This window comes from Ailuropoda melanoleuca, chromosome 9 (assembly GCF_002007445.2).
Source record: "Ailuropoda melanoleuca isolate Jingjing chromosome 9, ASM200744v2, whole genome shotgun sequence".
NCBI classification, from domain to species: Eukaryota; Metazoa; Chordata; class Mammalia; order Carnivora; family Ursidae; genus Ailuropoda; species Ailuropoda melanoleuca.
In genome coordinates, this window is record NC_048226.1 from 81,831,936 (window position 1) to 81,852,586 (window position 20,651).

General features: G+C 35.3%; 1 protein-coding gene across 1 annotated transcript in view; it reads right to left on the reverse strand.

The window, feature by feature from the left end:
• EIF3H (eukaryotic translation initiation factor 3 subunit H) overlaps positions 1 to 20,651 on the reverse strand; it is a 96,082-nt gene that overhangs the window by 65,093 nt on the left and 10,338 nt on the right. Inside the window, exon 2 of the mRNA XM_002927836.4 lies at positions 8,548 to 8,704. Coding sequence (XP_002927882.1) covers positions 8,548 to 8,704 — 157 coding nt within the window. The remainder of the gene's footprint in view (positions 1 to 8,547; positions 8,705 to 20,651) is intronic.

Genomic DNA, 20,651 nt, shown 5'->3' on the forward strand with positions numbered 1-20,651 from the left:
TCTATACCTAAAGTTGTTGTGGTTCAAAAGTAAGACAACTTTTATTTAATTAAAATGTAAACCACTGGGAATAGTAATTTAAGGATTACACTTTTAGACTTGGGAAACTTAGGAATTTTAAATACTATTTAAGTACTGTATCCACCTGTAATTTTCAAATCTTAAAGTATTACTTTAAGTCTGCACAAAATTTGAACACGTTTTACTTGGCTTCTTTCCAAACCATAGCACTTACACTTTAGGGACCAAGGGAGGGTATAGTGTAAAGCGCTTTAATTTCTTTAAGCAGAAAAATCTTTTACCTTGACCACATTTTCAATAGTATATATCCTTCCATGCACAGGAATTCCTCAACTCATTTAAAAGGGGAAAAAAACCTAAATTTTAAAACATTAAATAAACACAAAAAATTTCTTCAAACTTTTAAAATGAAGCTAGACTTTATTCCTACTTTTGTATTTAATATCTTAAGACAGCCAAACTAAAAGAACAAAAAAGGCACAAAAACATTGGGGCTGATGCTTCATATTTGGGTTGTATGTCTCATAATCTAATCACCTTAATAAACCAAAGACTAAACATATAAAGCAAGACTCTTTAGTTTCAAATCACAAACCATAGGCTTTCTGAGCAATCAAAATAATTTAAGTAAGCAATAATCTAAAGTTCATTGCCCTGAATATTCAGTGATAAGCCATTAAATACGAATGGTTTAACATTTTCAAAATACTACCATGAATATCAACAAAGAGATCAGTACCCAGGAGAATTATATAATAATTCAGTGTACAGATTCTCTCTAGTTACCTACCTACACATTTTGTTTCATTTAAAATGAAATATATATGAAATGTTTTTATTAAATATTTACAATTCATTAAATATCATATTTAAATATTTATTAAATATTTTACATTGAGCTAAGTGCAGCATGGGTCCTAGGTTTCTAAAAACGTGGCACTAAATTATTATCAGGAGTCTTTTATGTATCAAAAGAGCCTAGACGGCAAAAGCAGCTTCCCTACCTGGATACAAAATCAGCAACAAAATTTGAAAAATATTGTCAAGGAACATAATTATCACTGAACAAAAAAAGATGCCAAGTTGAATATATATTAAATCATTTGTTCTTTATTTCTAGAGATGCTTGTTACTTATGAGGGCCCAGAAATGTGAATAATTCCAACAAACTCACAAGACACATCTTCCTTAAAAATTACTTAAAATACAAACCACCCCCACTTACAAAATCAAACTTCACCTCTCCTATGAAGTCATACCCCAAAAGGAATTAGTAGCTCGTACCTGAGTGTTCCCATCACTTTTTGTCCTCCCTCACTCTAGACTTGTTATCAAGTCTGTTTCACAATTCTTTACATTTTTCTCTCCCACTTAAAATCTTTCAAAGCAGTAACCAGATTTCCTATCTTTGGATCCTTTCCACCACCCATTCAATGTAATTTGCTGAAAAATGCTAAAATGAATTATTAAGAACTAATTTTTTTTGAGATATTTGAAACATTTTATCATACTTCTTAATGATCTGAGGTCACAAAGTAAACACCCTTCTATTTCTCCAATAAGGTTCAAAACACACTCCAAAATGGTCTGTATATATTTCCAATATTTACACCAAGAAAAGCTCTATGAAAAAAAATGCTGAAACAGGATGTTTAAAAAAGTGAATCTGTCGAACAGATCACAACGATTACTGATTATTCACATAGAAAATAATACAAAATAAGTAAACGTCATATCTTGTCACAAAATGTCCCCATCTGCATTAAAAAAAAAAAATATGAAAGCTTTCTCTATCCTGACTCAACTCTTCCCTGAACCTGAAAGCAATACAAAGCCGAAACAGTAATTATCGGGAAGGTTTCAAGCAGTTTTGCCCTGGGTGTGGGCTGCAGGCAAACTAAGAAGAAAGAGAAGGAAGGTGAGAGTTCGGGAAGCAACTGATTAAGGAGAGATTTTCCCCAATGCAACTATGGCTTACTAATGTGGAGAGTGCTGCAAATAAGGCAGCTAGATAAAACCTACTCTCTCTGAACCCAGTGATACACAAATAACACCTACGCAGTGAAAAATCACTCCCAGTACATTTTATTGTAAATTACATTTTTGCCAAATCATATTTAGCCTTTGAAAAGTCTGTATAATACTCTACATGACTGTTTTTCTTCTGGAAGTTTAATGATAACAAAATAATTGTACATAACAGTCTAAAGTAGTATTTCTTGTCTAACACCAAGCTTTAATAATAAAAAATAACTTTCAAGTACCTGAAAATGAACAAAAAAGCCAAAAGCTATCTGTGTAGAGTCTCTATCACGTCAGTGTGTAGAATTACTTCAGAAATTCTACATGCTACACACGTTCATACTGTCTGAGTAAGTTAGGCATCATTTCATTCCCCTAACAGCATTTTGGTAGTACAATATAGTCTTCATGCTTCGTTTTTGAAGAAAACTTATTTGAAGTCTAAAGATCATCCTTTGGACTGACTTAAAGAGAGCAAAATAAAAAAATCTGTCCATTACAAATATGAAAATTATGGATTTGGCTCTGATGCAGAATAAAGTAAGCTTCTTATATCACCTGCAATATTAAATTGATTTAGTCTGCTGAAAAATAAGACAGTGAGTTATTGGATCTGTGTTTAATTCAGTGCACTTTATAACATATTTAAGGAATTCAGTTGTATAAAACAGTATCTGAATCTTATCAGATGAAAATATTTTCCCTTTTAGCAAGCCTCGGGTTGCATGTCTGAGAAAACAAATTAGTCTCCAGTTCTCCTAAGCTTGATAATAGTGCCCCCTAATGGGAATTTTAATATGAGTCTTTCTACTCAGTTTTTAAAAAGCATATATATTCTCTAATATGAGCAAGTTATCTCGCTTTTAACTACAAAGTAAATCCTGTAATGTAAGTGTATAAGTGTATCAAGATTTAAGCCACTTAAGGGAGAGTTATCACGTGAAAAAACAAAAAGTGAATTCATGGAGAGAAACAAAAAAGAAAAACTTCATGCCACAGTTTTCTTGGTTTTGAATCACCCTATTGTAACATAATCCAAGGTGGCACTGATCTCATAAAGAAATTATCCTTCAGCTACGTTTCTAGTACTCAGTAAGTAAGCAATTAACACGTGCTAAATGAGAGATAGTACAGAGTCAGGAAAAAACTAGTTCAGAACTGAAGTCATTCAATGTCACATAGATCTAAGTATAGAGCTGAGATTCCCACCCAAGGTTTCTGGCCTCATACCATTCATTACCTTTCCATAATACAGGCATACCCTGCTTTTGGAAGTTTGCGGTATACCACTTCACTTTTCCAAAAGACCTACTGAAAGAAATCCAAAAAGAATTTTCACTTTTACAAAAAAAGGCAAAAAGCGAAAATAACACTTGGCATTTGTTTTACAGTGAGCTGTTAGAGGCAGCACACATGCCAAGCATCGAGAGTGGCCTTGACAATCTTCCCCCAGCATCAAGCCACCACAGCTCTTGAGCTGTGCCTGTGAGCATCTGTGCTTTATCTTGATTTATCTTGTGCATCCACTAACAAGATGTGTACTAAGGTACCAGAAAAGCCTAAGAGAAGTTATTTTTTGGGTCTGGGAATGCTCAAATTTTTTTCCATATAAATTAATGGTAACTGCTACTTCACTTTGCAACAAAGGTTTCACAGCAACGGTCTACTTTCATGGAAACCTGTACCTGGCTCACAAGTCTGCAACCGTGAACTGAATGCTTTCCTTCCCTATTATCTATAGACAGTTCCCCTAAACATCAACAACTCAATGGGGCTGATTAAACCCCATTAAATAATTAAATAAAGGACAAACTACATATTCTGATACTTTCCAGATGCACCAGTAAAACAAATACCCAATAACACCATATTTTTATTACAGTGACCACAATACATTCTGGACTCAGAGTTAAAGACAACATCTAGAAGGAATAAGCAACAAACAAAAAGTCATCTATTTACTACAGAAAGAGACAACTATTACCTTATTTTTTAACCTTATGAGAAAGGGAAAATAACAATACACACACACACACACACACACACACACACACACACACTAAAAAAAGTGGCCAAACTTTCTTAAAGGGCCGGACGGTTAAAAAAAAATTCAGGTTTGGTGCCCATATGGTCTCTGTCACAACTAGCCAACTATGCCACTGTAGCAGTAACACAGCCACAGAAAATACATAAATGAATGGTCATGGCAGTGTTCCAATAAAACTTTACATGCAGAAGCAGGCCCACAGATTGTAGCCTGTCAGCCCCTAATTTAAAACATTTCACTTTGGAACCACAGATTAAAAATCTCCACTTTATGTGAGGCACCAAAACAAAAACACAGAAACAAACAAACACCTAAGCAACTCAAAGTATGTAATCATTAAAATTACGAGTATTTAGTGAGAACTTTATTTCCATAAGGTGAAGGGCAGAAAAAAGGCCCTTTCCCAAAATAAATACTAGTTTTAGTAGGCATAAAATAACAGAAAAGCAGTACATAAAACAATGGATGCTTAGAATGATTTAAAATACTCAACATGCAGGGCTCCTCTATTCCAAGATGTATCCATATAACGAGAAAATTTAGATTTTACCTATGTTTGATAAAAATCTAATGGTGACTACACAGTATAACCTATTCAGATAAATGAATTATGTGAGAGAACCTAAAATTCCAGACTGACAAGTAAGGGCAGAAAGAACTATAGAGTATTACCGCAGATTTTTCACATGTATAAGAAAAATGGCAAATCCGATTCGCTTCTGAAGATAAACCAAGAAAAACAAATTTAGTTGTTTTACCCAAAAAGCAGATTTCAGTTACAAAATAATGATGCTCCCCATTCTATACTCTTTAATCACTGGTTTCCACTTCACTAAGGAAAATCATGAGACTTGGAACCAGGCGGCCAAAGATTTCAAGCCCTAATTCTATAAATTCCCAGTTAAATGATTTTTGACAAGTTACCTGTCTTATTGAGGATCAGTTTCCTAATTTGGAAAAAGGAACTGATAAAAACTTCAAATGTGCAGAGTAACAACTAATTATAGACAACATACATATAGTACACAGCACACAATGCCCAGCAATTTTTTTATTACTTAATGCTAAATAGAAATTTCTTATGTCCATGTTGTTAAAGCACTTTTTAATGAGCTTCTTAAAGTACATGTTAATAAAATAGAATATTGGTCAATTACCTGAAAGCCCATAAGAGAAGTCAGCATCCAATGATCAAGATCTAAAGTTAATAACACATTCTGCTTTTTGTTCACCTGCCATAATTACACTGAACATTTCTTGTACATATTCTAAATTGAGAACATTCTAAGACAAAATTAATTAGAGAAAACTATGTGACAATATAAACTGTTCTGGAAAGGATTCTACTACCAACTATGCCACTAACACAGTAACTAATAAGTCACTTCAAGTGAACTCCTCAAACTCCTCACTTACAAACCAAAAAAACTATGTTAACAATCCCTTGTCTTCTCCTCTAGTCTTCTAGCTCTAAAAGAGTTATTACTGCAATATAATTAAGAATCTCCAGATATCCTGGTAAAGAGAGGAACTGAGATATCCTAATACCGCCAGATTGGAGTGCAGAGAAATCCCAACCGTAATCTGATAGTATTACAGTTCAGATGAAATATTACAATTTAGATGAAACAAGGAGAGCTTGGTCAGCTTAAAAACGAAAAGGTATATACTGCACAAAAGTTTTTAAAAATGTAAATACTCAAGTGTCTAGAATAAAATAGCCTTGGTTAGTTTCTAAAGGCATTACCTTAATGAAAAAAATGATTTTTGTAGACCAAATTGCAATATCAAGGTACTAACCTTAGCAAGAATATGTTCGGTGTCTATTATATCGTCAAGGTACTATGAGTATGTGAAATCAAATTACCTAAGTAACATTTTATCCAAATCTAAAGTCATCAGTTAAAAGTTACACAGAAACAAATAACAAAAACAATTTTTAAATCTCATTTACAATAGCACCAAAATGAATAAAACACCTGGGAATAACTTGTACACTGAAAACTACAAAACAGCTGGAAGAAAGTAAAGACAACACAAAGAAATGGAAAGATATCCTGTGTTCATAGACTGAAGATTTAATACTGTTAAAATGCCTGTACTAACCAACCTGATCTACAAATTCAGTATAATCCCTATCAAAATCCCAATGGCATTTTTATGGAAATAGGAAAAAAAATCTTAAAATTCATATGGAATTTCAAAGAACCCTAAATAGTCAAAATCTTGAGAAAGAAAACAAAGCTGGATGCCTCACACTTCCTGATTTCAAAATATATTACAAAGCAACAGTAATCAAAGCAGAATGGTACAGCATAAAATTCCTAGAGGAAAATATAAGGAAGATGCTTCCTATCATTGGTCATGGCAGTAATTTCTTGCATATTATACCAAAAGCACTAGCTACAAAAGCAAAAACAGACAATATCAATTACATCAAACTAAAAAGCTTCAGTAAAGGAAACAATCAACAGAGTAAAAAAGTATCCTACAGAATGGGAGAAAATATCTGCAAACCATACATATGATAAGGTGTTAATATCCAGAATATACCAAGAACTTCAACTCAACAACAACAATCCTAAAAAACAGGCAAAGAAACTATAGACATTCCTTAAAAGAATATATACAGACAACAAACACGAAAAGATTCTCAACATCACTATCTAACAGGGAAATGGAAATCAAAACCACAATGAGAAATCACCTCACACCTGTTAGAAGGATCGTTATCAAAAAAATGAATAACCAGAAAATAACAAATTTGGGTGAGGATGTGAAGAAATCAGAACCCTTGCACACTACTGGTGGGGAATGTAAACTGGTGTAACCACTATGAAAAACAGTATGGAAGTTCTTCAAAAAATTAAATATAGAATTACTATATGATCCAGCAAATCCCATTTCTGGGTATATATCCAAGAGAACTGAAAACAGGACCTTGAAGAGATACCTGCAACATTATTCAAAAGAGCCAAGAGATAGAAACAATCTAAATATTTATCAACAGATGAATGGATAAAATGGTATATACATACCACAGAATATTATTCAGCCTTAAGAAAGGATATCCTGTCATATGCTATAACATGGATGAACCTTGAGAACATTAAGTGAAGTAAGCCAGTCTCTAAAAAGACAAATATCACATGATTTCACTTTTATGAAATATTTAAAGGAGTCAAACTCTTAGAAACAGAAAGCAGATGGGGCACCTGGTTGGCTCAGTCAGTGGAGTATGTGACTCTTGATCTTGAGGTCATGGGTTTTGAGCTCTATACTTTGGGTATAGAGATTACTTAAAAAATAGAATCTTTTTTAAAAAAAGAAAAAGGAAGGGAGGAAGGAAGCAAGCAAGCAAGCAGAATGGTGGTTGCAAGAGGATGGCAAGGGGGAAAAGAGGAGGAATTGGTCAAAGGATGTAGACTTTCAGTTTTTTGCAAGATGAAAAAGTTCTAGAGATCTGTTCCAGAACAACCTGCATATAGATAACACTCTATACTATACACTTGAAAATGATTTAAGATGGTAAATTATACTACTTGTTCTTACCACAATAAAAAAAAGTTATATAGAAAATGATCCTTGAGTGTTCAGACAAGTGGGAAATCATTTTTAAATAGATTTTTAAAAAAAATCTTTCAGGTTATTGACCTTGACCTTTAGTGTGAACTTTAACTACTAATGGGTGTTAGTAGTAGACCCCAAAAAGATATGATTGCTAACAAAGCAATTATACCTGAAGTGCATGTGTACACAAACACACGTGCATGCACACACACATACACACACACAGACCTCCTGAAATGCTCAGTGTCTTCTTTCTGAAATAGATAGTTAAGCTCATCTTCTTAAAATTAAGTCAAAACACCACAGAAGAAAATTAACGTTGGACACATTATGATGATCCCTACCCTTCACAGTGTAAGTTGTTTGCAAGCTGATTTCATCATGGAAAAGTTAACAACAGCACAGCGCCTATCCAAATTACTAAAATCAGAACCTCAAATGCCAAATAAGGCCAAACTAATGAAGCTTTTTATAGAAATCCTCATTTCAAAGAATTTGCATTAATTTTTTCAAGAAACTCAGTAATCAAGTGAACTAGGCTGGCCTGATAGACTCCCAATAAGAGATAACTAAGGTTATCATGAGAACTATATTAAAAACCATTTATGGGGGCACCTAGGTGGCTCAGTCAGTTAACCATCCGACTCTTGATTTCAGGTGAGGTCATGATCCCAAGGTCGTGACAGCAAACCCAGCACTGGGCTCTGCGTTTGGCACAGAGTCTGCTTGAGATTCTCTGTCTCCCTCTCCCTCTGCCCCTCCCCCCACTCACATGCATTCTCTCCCTAAAATAAAAATAAACAAAATCTCTCAAAAAAATTTTGAAAAATTAAAAATAAAAACCATTTTGTGTGCACTGCAAAGACACATGAAAGGAGTACCCTTACCTTCATCAAAGTCAGCATCATCTTCCGTGTGCTGCGGGAAAGGAAAGCAGTTGGTAATTTCAAGACGATCTTCTACAACCAAGCCCAATAGCACTCCTTGAACCACTTCAGTTCCTTGTCCTTCTTCTTGATAATGTTTGATTATTTTTAATACCACCTAAAAGAAAATACAGAAGTGAGCTTAACAACCATCCTTACAGTTTATATTTCCTTTATTTCAAAGGAAGAAATCAGTCGTATTATGGTTTGCAAAAATCACAAAAATACACAATAGGACTAACCAAGTTTCTTATAGATCAATTCCTTTACTCTGACACAAATAATAAAACTCACATAGTCTAAATGTACATCTGTAACTCCTGGAGTTTGAAGACACGTCCAAAATGTCCACATACAGCATTCATGACCTTCAGGTCAAAGCTCCCAAAAGGTCTGGCATCCAGGAGCTCCTTCAAACAGTATTAACCTCAACCCAAAGTTATTATAGAGGAAGTGGTCCTATTAATGTCTGTTAACAGCATGATAATTTCCTGACACAGATGATAAAACCATCAATAAGACACAGAGATAAAAAACTCAATTACCTGAAAACCTGAAAGCAGACCGTTCCCTTGACAATTTCTCAACATCTCAAGATGGTTCCTGAATAGAACATCTCATTAAGCCAAAGGAAGCAACAATGGGAACATTTGGTAACAGAGAAAACAAAGAGAACAAAGTCTCCAGCACTACCTAATTTTCCTCAACCAGGATACACCACATAACCTCTAATGGAAAACTGGCTCTTACATTACTCTCTCCCTTAACAGTTCCATAAAGATAAAGAGGTAACACTGTAAGGCTGGACAGGCAATTAATTTAAAAGTTCAGAATAACAATAATCATTAGTTATACTTCCTAGAAAATAAGGTTTTTAATAAAGGTTAAATGCTTGGAATGGCACTTGGCACATGGTATTTATTAATAGTAGTAGTAACAGTACCTAGTATAAGTTCATGGCCTGAAGACTAAAGGGCAACACAATCGAAAATACAGTAAGTCCTCAGATGGGAAAATAAGTGCAACAGCAAAATGCTAATTAGTATCTTGTTGATTAGTGTTTCACTTAAAACAAATACATGATGACAAAAATTAATCATCAATAACCAGTTAATAACAAAGGGTTACAATTAGTGAACACTATGTGCCAGCAATATTCTAATTATCATGAGTATTATCACATCATGTAATTCTCACAACTATGTTAAGAGAAAGGAATATAATTGGTCTACAAGTAAGACAACAAAAGCAGTGGGGCACCTGGGTGGCACAGTCAGGTGAGCATCTGACTCTTGGTTTTGGCTCAGGTGGAGATCTCAGGGTCATGGGATCGAGCCCCATATATGGTTCCACGTTGGCTGGGCGTAAAGTTGGCTTAAGACTCTCTCTCTCCCCTCTCTTTGCCCCTCCCCCCCAAAATAAATAAATAAATCTTTAAAAACAAAAGCAAACAAAAGCAGAGAGAAAGTAAATGGCTAAAGGTCACACATCCAGGAAGCAGAAGAGCCAAGACTTAAAACAAGTCAAGTTCCAAAGTTGTGTGAATACGTTAACTTTAATAACAAGAAAATTGACTTTCATATCAATAATTCAGTAATTAAAACAATGATTAGTCATAGGCTTTGTAATGAACAGACCCCAAAAAGATTTTAGACCAATAAGATCCAGACCTCTTAAGGATAGTAAGGAGTTAGCAGGGAACAGAGCTTAACGTGGAAGAACACCAACCAATAAAGACTTTCAATACTGTGAAATGAAGGAAGTGCACCATCTTACACATCCCTACATAAAAGACCTTTCCACTTTCGAAAGGCACAAAATGAGCTTTAAGAGTCATGCAGGTATGGGTAAAGTTCCAGCGCTAACATTTACTAGCTGTGACCCTGGGAAAGCTATTTGTTCTTCCTAAGTCTTTGATTTCTAATTTGCAACATCAAGCTATTCCAAAGCAATATTAACACTATTAGAACCAAGAGAATGTATGGTAAATACTTCACACAGGGTCCAACATGTAATAAATATTCAATAAATAATTAATATTATTGATTTTTGTCAATAAAAAGCAGAACTATTTAACTCCTACTCAACTCACCTTCTGAGAAGGGCAATTATTGCAAAAAGAAACACGGGTGACTTAGAAGGGATAAACAGAACTAATTAAGTTATTACAAACACACCTACCAGCTTGTCTAAAGTTACCTAGGTTCCTAGACACTTAACCCTATTAATGAGATCACTGAACCACTACTGAAATCAAAGTAAATGACATGCTAGAAGACAGAAGAGCTTAATGTAGATCTTCAGACAAACTCTAGAATTAATTCCTCAACAGCAGGCAGTCATGTGCACAAAAAGGAGTGTTGATGACTAGGACCCAGCAATTTCACAAAGAAGCCAGGCCAAAATAACCTCATTTTCTTTTTCAAAGAAAACCAAGTTAAGAAAAAATTATTATATTTAAAAATGAGTTATCACAGTAGAAAAATAACTTCTACTGAAACACTGTCTTAACTCTAATAAAAATTAATTGTAAAGGGATGGGGGGTAGGAGGGCAATGTAACCAAACAGCACGCAGCTTGCTACGCCTCGCCAAAGAATCAATGCAGCTTCATACAGCATCAACAGAAGTATGGTGCTCCAAGTAAGAGAAATTATCATCTCACTCTTTTCAGCATCACTGACCTGTTATATTCAGTTCAGAGAAAATTTACAGGAACAGTATCCAACTGAGAGATGGGAAAAGCTTGGTGGTTTAACTATCTGCTAGAAACAATAAACATAAGTAAGTATACAAAGAAAGGGGTAATGGTAAGAGAGAAAGCTTAAAACCCTGTGATGAGAACTAGTTCAATGAATTCAAACCTTTCTCTAGAGCAGGGACAATCACAAAGACCACTTTCTAAATAGTGAGGCACTAGGGGATGTGTCTTACTTTGAAAGGTAAACTAAAGACCACAGGTGATGATAGCAGCAGGAAAGACGGCTTAAATTTTAAGGATAAATTCTCTCTTAGCATTTAAGGCTATCCAAAATAAAGAGACTTTGGTGATCACTCAAATAACTTCCAACTCCAACATTTATGATTTTGCCACTCTAATACAGTCTGATAAAGCATTCAAAACTATAAAAAAATTTTATGAAAACTAAGCAAACTCATTCTTCAGTTTGACATCTTATGCCCTTATTTCCTACATACATGCGAATATCTCAATTCTTTAGTTCAAAAAGTAATGTAATGGGCTTGCAATTCAAACTTGAAGGATGTCAAAAGGAAATTCCTCATCAGAAAAAACAAATTCACATACAAGCTTTTGATATCCTACAGAAATAACTAAGAATTTATAAAAAAACATTCCACAGCTGTTTCATATTTACAAGACAAAAATCCATGTTCTGCCCATGGTCTCCCCTCTTAAATATTCTTGTGGAAACGAAGACATGTGTTATTCACCACATCTTCAACCCCCAACACAGGTCCTGGCACATAAAAGATACTCAGAATCTATTTGCTGAAGAAGTGAACGTTAAACATTTATCGATCACTTACATCAAGCACTCCACAGTGTCTTACACGCAATGACTCGTTCAATCCCGTAACTACTCCATGAAGTGAGAAATAGCATTTCCTCATTTATTTGCCAGATGAGGAAAGAGACAATTTGACACATAATTATTAAATCAGGGAGGTGAGATATGAATTTAGACTTCAAGGTACTTGTAATTACTTAATAGTAACTGAGTAACTTTGTTTGTAATAACAAGGCTGAAACCTAAAGAATGCAGGGGCAACAGCTCTGGAGAAGCCACTGTAGCAGGGCTGCAGAAGCAGGGTTTTGTGCATGAAGTAAAAAAGTTCTGTGTAAGATCACAGGGTCAGGCAGCAAAAGACAGTAAGGGAATGGTGCTAGAGGTCAAATTTTTTGCGCCCTGATCACTAGACATCAAGTAGCATCAACAGGAAACTGCCACTAGTTGCTATAATGCAATACAGCTTCTAATCTTTAGCAGCACTATTCTCACAAGCCACAAGATGGGAATGTTCCACCACAAAAGTCCTGTTTCAGTCAAGCTCATCCCCTTTCATTTTTCTCTCCCTCCAACCAACCATATGCCTCTGTCCCTAAAACAGTGCTGATATATTTTTAATTAATCCTGTTTATTTATGTCATGCTTCCTCTTACTTTTAAAAATAGATACATGAAAGCTTAATAGTCTCCAAAACAAAAACATACTCCTATATTTTGTTTATAAGCATCACAAATGACTCCACATACTCCGAGCTCTATATCACTTGTTCTCAGCTTATCAAAATGGCCTGTGGAGCTTTTTTTAAATGAATGAAAAGAAGTCTTCACCCTGGCTATATATTAGAGCCATCAGTATTTAAAAAACAAAAGCAAAAACAAAACAAAATACAAAAAACTAATGGCCTAAATCCAACCTCTTAATTCAGAGGTAATTGATCTGGGCGAAGAATCCTATATTGGTTTTGAGGGGATTTTATTTCTCTTCGTTTTTGTTTTAGATTCTCCAGGTGATTCTAACATCCTACTNAAAATACAAAAAACTAATGGCCTAAATCCAACCTCTTAATTCAGAGGTAATTGATCTGGGCGAAGAATCCTGTATTGGTTTTGAGGGGATTTTATTTCTCTTCGTTTTTGTTTTAGATTCTCCAGGTGATTCTAACATCCTACTTCATTCTAACTTTTAATGAGGTAGTATGGACCAGCCTTCCTTTTTTTAACTCTGCAGAGGACTGCAATGCACACAACTGGTTAAAACAAAGTTTCCTTTCCTCTGGTTTAAGACTCCCTGTGTTGAGGAAAAGTGAGTACACAGAGAAACACAGACCCAAAAGTGAACATTTTATTTATAAAAGCATAAATATCACCCCCTCATAAAAGGAACTCGAGCCCTACTTGGAAGAATCTCCAGAGCACAGTGATGAGAGGGAAAGTAATGCCAGCAATCCATCTGAGAAGCATCAAGTGTTCTGTAAGACTTATGCTTTATAGCTTGACCCCATACTTAAGACTGTTTATGAATGCTGACCAGGTTTATCCTATAAATTCATGGGTAAATAAAGATTTTCCTACAAATTATGCCTAAAGGATGGCAACAAACTGGCCTGTAGAATTCTAAATTACCAAATTCTTCTACACTCCCCCCCAAACTTAGTCATACTCTGGGTCTAAGTGTTTATTAACCTACTTGATTTGCCCTGCGCAGTCAGTATTGGTCTCTGAATATGCCAACTATCTCTAGATCAGTCTCCCAGCATTCTGAGGTTTGCACATTCTCAAGTTGGGTGGATCTTAGCAAGGAATAGTAAACAGATGTCCAGTCTGCTGAAATTACCCTAGAGGAACCATTTTTTCTACTACTGTTAATTATTCAGTGCAATTTGAAAGAGCAAAGCAGACTATTTTGTAATCTCTAATGAACACAATACAATTTTTTAAAAGTGTCTTTTTAAAAAATGAAAACCTAACTTTGCCCAAAACGCTAAACACACATAGTATTTAACTTCAAAGACACAATGTATTCTCAATACTGTAGGATAAAATATAAATAATAACCTAAAATATCCAAAGAAATTAATTATACCAGAAATCAACAAACCTGAAATTTGTTAATAAGCATGATGAATAAAATCTTCCATGCTCCCTAAAATGGAACATTTAGCAGACTCTCTAAGACCTCTCTATCAAAATTATATAAAAACTTCCAATCCCATACTAGGGAACAATTTAAATCTGACCAAAACAAAGATTATGCTGTCTGATGAATTAGGATAATTTTCTATCAAATATGATGTCTGCAAAGACCAGTTACTACAGAAAGATTTGGAAGCTGTGCATAGAATCACCAGAATTCTGTTACTTTTGGCTTCTTTCATTCACTCATTAATCCATTCACCTAGGTATGTGTTGAGTGACTTTATAGGAGAGTTACCTCTGACAGGACTATTGGGAAAATGAATCTAAAATCAAACACATAAGAGTCTTTACTTTCATGAGGTTTATATTTTAAAATCGCAAGTCTCAAAAGTTTTTGATCCTGAGGCCCTTTTAACACTCTTAAAAATTACTAAGGATCCCAAAGAATTTTTATATTGATATTTATGTGTTAGAAATTCAAACTGAAATATGTTCAAAATATTTATTCACTTAAAAACAATAACAAATACATTACATAATATCATAAATCTCATTTATGAAAAATAACTTAATTTTTCAAAATAAAAACAATCAGGATGCAAAAAATGACACTGTTTCTTTCACATTTTTGTAAAACATTTACATTTTCAGAGAGAAATTTTAATCAGGAAGAATAATATTGTGGGGCGCCTGGGTGGCTCAGGCAGTAGTTAAGTGTCTGCCTTCAGCTCAGGTCATGATCCCAGGTTCCTGGGATCTGAGCCCCACACAACCCTGTATGCGGCTCCCTGCTGAGCAGGGAGTCTGCCTCTCCTCTCCCTCTCCCTCTGCATGTGTGCAACATGCGCAGCACACTCTCTCTCTAAAAAATAAATCTTAAAAAAAAAAGAACAACATTATTTTACACTTTTTGTAAATCCTGTTAATGTCTAGCTTAATAAAAGACAATTGGATTTACATATCTCCTTCTGCATCAATCTTCTAATATCACACAGCATGTATCATCAAGAAACCTCCATTTAACACTCATAAAGAATGAGAGTAAAAATAACAAATGATGTTTAAATATTATTGTAGAAATAGTTTTGACTTCAGAGACCCTCTATAAAAGTGTTGGGGATTCTCCCACTTTACCATTATTCCAGAATGACAATTAAGAAAGTGAATGATAGATAGTGAAGCACACTCTGAAGAATATAAACAGAGGAACTGAAAAGAAGATAACCTTAACTGGCATGACCCAGGAAAGGCCCCTCTCTGAGATGACAACTGAGCAGAGAAGTGAAGATCAAGCAGTTGGCTTGGGTGAAGAAAATACTTGCCAGCTATGGATTTCAAATTAAAATGCTAATATTTACTTTTCACAAAGTACACAAGTCATACTTTAGCAGAACAAGAAAGGCCTAAAGATGGATGAACACTAGGATGGGAGCAGTAGACTTTCATGTTTTTACCAAAAGCAGTGGCATATAAATAATAAATCCAATCTACTCACAGAAATAGTTGTGTCTTAAGATACCATTACATGATTCAAGATGAGCAACTTCATATAATTTTTGTTGATGAATTATGAAATACAATATATTAACAAAATCCTTTCAGGAAATACTACAATAACTTTTAATCAGCAATATTTCTAATACCAGTGTCAGAGCCAATCTTTACCTGGTAAAATAAGGGCTTTGAAGCTACCACACAAAATCCCTCTATTAAAGCAACTCTAATAAAGTTCAGGGTTAAAAAGTAAACTATTTAAGGGGCGCCTGGGTGGCACAGCGGTTAAGCGTCTGCCTTCGGCTCAGGGCGTGATCCCAGCGTTATGGGATCGAGCCCCACATCAGGCTCCTCCCCTATGAGCCTGCTTCTTCCTCTCCCACTCCCCCTGCTTGTGTTCCTTCTCTTGCTGGCTGTCTCTATCTCTGTCAAATAAATAAATAAAATCTTTATAAAAAAAAAAGTAAACTATTTAAGAAATATAATCTGGAATTTTTAGGCCTTGCAATATGCCAATTTCAAGTACCTGAATCCCCTCTACTCCTACAGCCATACAGAAATGCTGAATATACTGCATTTCTAAAAAGCTGAAATAACCAATCAAGCAAGACAAGGAAACGAACAACCGGAGCATTAACCCTGTGAGTTAACACAGCAGTACCCAAAGGTACAACAGACCTAGATACAATACCCAAGAGCTAGGAGCTGGATTGCAATCCATTCTCTGTCCTGGATCAAAAAATAGAGCCCTGGACTTCTGAGTTAGGAAAGTGGAGATTAAGACATTTCCAAAAAGCTAGAACCCCATGAAAAGTGTTGGTGGAAAGGTAGAAATCAGTAATTGCAGCATCTTCTAGTTAAATACGAACTTACTAAATGACCCAAATTGCTATTCCTAGGAATTCACCAGAAGAAATGAAAATGTACCCACACAAAGATATGTCCACAACTGCTCATAACAGCATCATTCATAGTAGCTAAAAGCTGAAAGCAACCCAAAGGCCACCAAACTTAAACAAATTGTAGTATATCCATTCTATGAACTACTACTCAGCAATAAAAAGGAACGAAATATCAGTACAACAGAGAGGAATCTCGAAAACATCATTCTAAATGAAAGAAGTCAAACAAAATGCTATCTATGTACTATATGACTTCATTTACATGGAGTTCTAGAAAAGGCAAAACAAAACCCCTAAGTAGTTGCCAGGAGCCAAGGTGAGGTGAGGGGAGGATACTGACTGCAGATCGGCACACTCTTTAGGGTGAAGCTACTATTTTACACCTTGATGTGGTGGCAACTGTACAGCTGTTTACAACTACAAAAGGTCATCATACCATACATTTTAAATAGGTGGATTTTATTCTGTATAAATACCTGAACTTTAAAAACCTGTGCACATTTTTTAAAATCTGAAGAAACAATTCATACATGTAACCACTACCAATTTTTCTCAATTCAGAGTTCAAAGATCCCCTGAGTTGCTTATAAGGAACTAGGTAAAAAACCACTGCTATATCCCTACATTATGTATAACATATGTTTTACATAACTATATATAAACTCGAATTTATAATAACTCACATTTATAATAAGCCCAGGCAATCAAGAATAAATTAAACTATACTGTTTTAGAAGCCAAAAAAGTATAACATTTAGAATTTTGCCATTATTTTAAAGTATTTTGGAATTTAATGGGATTAACTAGGTATTTTACCAATAATTTCTATACATTTAAAGGCATTTCCCTGGAAGAAAGATCCGTGGCATTCATCAGATTCCCAAAGAGCCACAACACACAAAGGGTTAGTTTTAAAAATTATTAGTAATAAAAATTTATTATATACATGCAGTTATGCTTTTATGTTTGCATGAACAAGAATGGTGTGGAAGGACATATCTTTTACGAATCTTTGTTATTATTTAGTTATAATAAGCACGTATTTGTTTTCAATTCAAAAAACATCAAATGTTAAGAAAAAGTTAACAGAAAAGATTTTAAAATCCAGCAATTACAGCAATTTACCGCATGAAGTTTCACCAAAAAACCCCACTAATTTCTTTTTGACAATGCTACTGAGTTGACAGAATGATGTGGACGTATCTTTTTTTTTTTTAAGATTTTATTTATTTATTTATTTATTTATTTGACAGAGAGAGACAGCCAGCGAGAGAAGGAACACAAGCAGGGGGAGTGGAGGAAGAAGCAGGCTTCTAGCAGAGGAGACTGATGTGGGGCTCAATCCCAGAACGCTGGGATCAAGCCCTGAGCCGAAGGCAGACGCTTAACAACTGTGCCACCCAGGTGCACCTGATGTGGACGTATCTTGATTCTAGCATGTTCTATAAGGTAAGAAAAGGGGGGGGTGAATAAGTGGCTTTGAAAGGAGGAGAAAGTGAAAAAATACAACTATAAGCCTGAGCACCTGGTGACTTTAATTCTAATCTCTTGTTGATATGGTTACTCCTCACCTCTATTCACAGATGTCACTGTACTCACATACACAAATGACTAGACAATACATATATGTACACACCACCAAGGTCAAAGAGGAACTTCTGGATATACAGACTGGTTTTGAACAAGCAGAGAGATCTGTTTGAGGGAAGCCTAACACAAGCCAATTATAAATCAGCAAAAATATCAATTCAAACTTTGAGCAAACTAACAGCAATAAATTTTCACCAAGAAAAGCAGCAGGTTTTCCACTGTCCCTGTAGTAGACATAAAACGGATCTGCTCAAAGCCCAGTTCAAATTAGAAACATAAGTAGCTTTAACTTGCTGGAACTATACCATCATTTTTAACCTTCGTGTATAAAGCCAAGTTCATAGGGAATGTTCAGAGGTTGCAACCTGTATTGTGCACCTAGAATAAGAAACACTAAATCCACTTGTTCATCTTTTTTAAACAGCTCACAGATAAAAGAAATGCTAAATGTATATAAATGTTTTACCACTAAAGCCAATAAGCCAATAATAAAAAAGTAAATCCAGTGGTATTTAATAATCATAGTAGTATTTTATACACGGTTCTATTAAATATTATTAGACTCTGGTTACAGGAAGATGGTATTAGCTAAAATAGGTATGCAAATAGTTTATAACAGGGCTTCTCAGACTATCTGTGGTGAAGAACTTATTTTCTTCCAGTCCCTCACAGACCAATACTATAGTAAAAAAAGAAAACTTACAAGAAGTGACTTTTTTAAAAAAGAGAAAATACAAGCCCAGGGATCACACTCTTGGCTATCACAGCAATATCATACTGCTATAAAAGTTTCTAAACACTCAATCTCAATCCCGTGCTTATCTCATACAGACAGTCAACAGTTCACAGACCATACCCATACTTTAGGTAGCACCGGTTTATGGAAGCTGTAACATTAAGCAGGTAGACCATTCTCTCTTAATTCCAAAAGGTGAACATTCAGACTTTATAATCAAACACTTCTTAATTTATGTTACTGATATGAAATCTTTTAAAATATGACAATATTTCAATAGATGTGAACTCCAAACTGTGTGGCTCACAAACCCATAGTTCCTCTACCACCCCATGCTGCTTCTATGGGAGAAGACAGGCATTCTCCTTACATGGGGTCAAACCACTATTCTCTTAGCTCTGATTCCAATCTGAACACTGTATTTTTACGAGGGGTAAAAACAAACTTATTTCAGGAGCAGGAGCCACAGGCTTTATAAGACAGAGGTAAGAAAGTAAATTATTTATCCAGTAAGTGAGCCCAGCTGAAGCTCCAACATTCGTTGTCTTCCATTTGTTGTACATAGCAACTCTAGAACTAACCTTTCTTTGTGAAAAAAATAATGTTCAAGGGGCGCCTGGGTGGCACAGCGGTTAAGCGTCTGCCTTCGGCTCAGGGCGTGATCCCGGCGTTATGGGATCGAGCCCCACATCAGGCTCCTCTGCTATGAGCCCTGCTTCTTCCTCTCCCACTCCCCCTGCTTTGTGTTCCCTCTCTCGCTGGCTGTCTCTGTCTCTGTCGAATAAATAAATAAATAAAATATTTAAAAAAAAAATAATGTTCAAGTGAGAAAGAAAGCTTTAGTAAATAAAAGCTTAAAAATTAATTCTTACGATTGTATACACAAATGTGAACCTCTGGTCTGTACAACAGAAAAAAATATATGGTATAGAGAGGCTAAAGCACTAGAATCCAAAAGAAAGTTTGCCAGTTCTGTGGCCTTAGACAAGGTATTCTTATCCATCCCAGCCTCACCTACCTCCTGTGGAGATAAGTCAGTCAGTGCCTATCTCACAGCACTGCTGCAAGGATTAAAAAATAACCCACCCACAGTACCTAGCACACAGTGCCTAGTAAATTCTCAGTAACACATTAGCTACTATAATAAACGTTTCATCTAATCCATTCACTCATCCCTCCACCTATCCAACAAATATTTAGTGAGTGACTAAAATATGACAGGTATTTTCATGGCATTGACACTTGCCTCCCCAGAATGTTCTGTTTATTCCTCAGAGATTTTTTTTCAGTCTAATAAGATGTACATGTAACTTATTAAAAATCAACCACCTGACACCAAACTTCCAGTTTTGTTAAGACTTATCAGTCATGTTGATCTAGAGCGATTTCTTATAACAACCAATACCACAGTGTTTCAAAACAAGATTTTTAAAACCTGCATCAAAAAGTCAAAGTTGAGAATAATGGTCTTTATTCAAAACAGCGGTGTATGGGGCACCTGGGTGGCGCAGTCGTTGAGGGTCTGCCTTCGGCTCAGGGCGTGATCCCCGAGTTCCGGGATCCAGCCCCACATCAGGCTCCTCCGCTGGAAGCCTGCTCTTCCTCTCCCAATCCCCCTGCTTGTGTTCCCTCTCTCGCTGGCTGTCTGTCTCTGTCAAATAAATAAATAAAATCTTTAA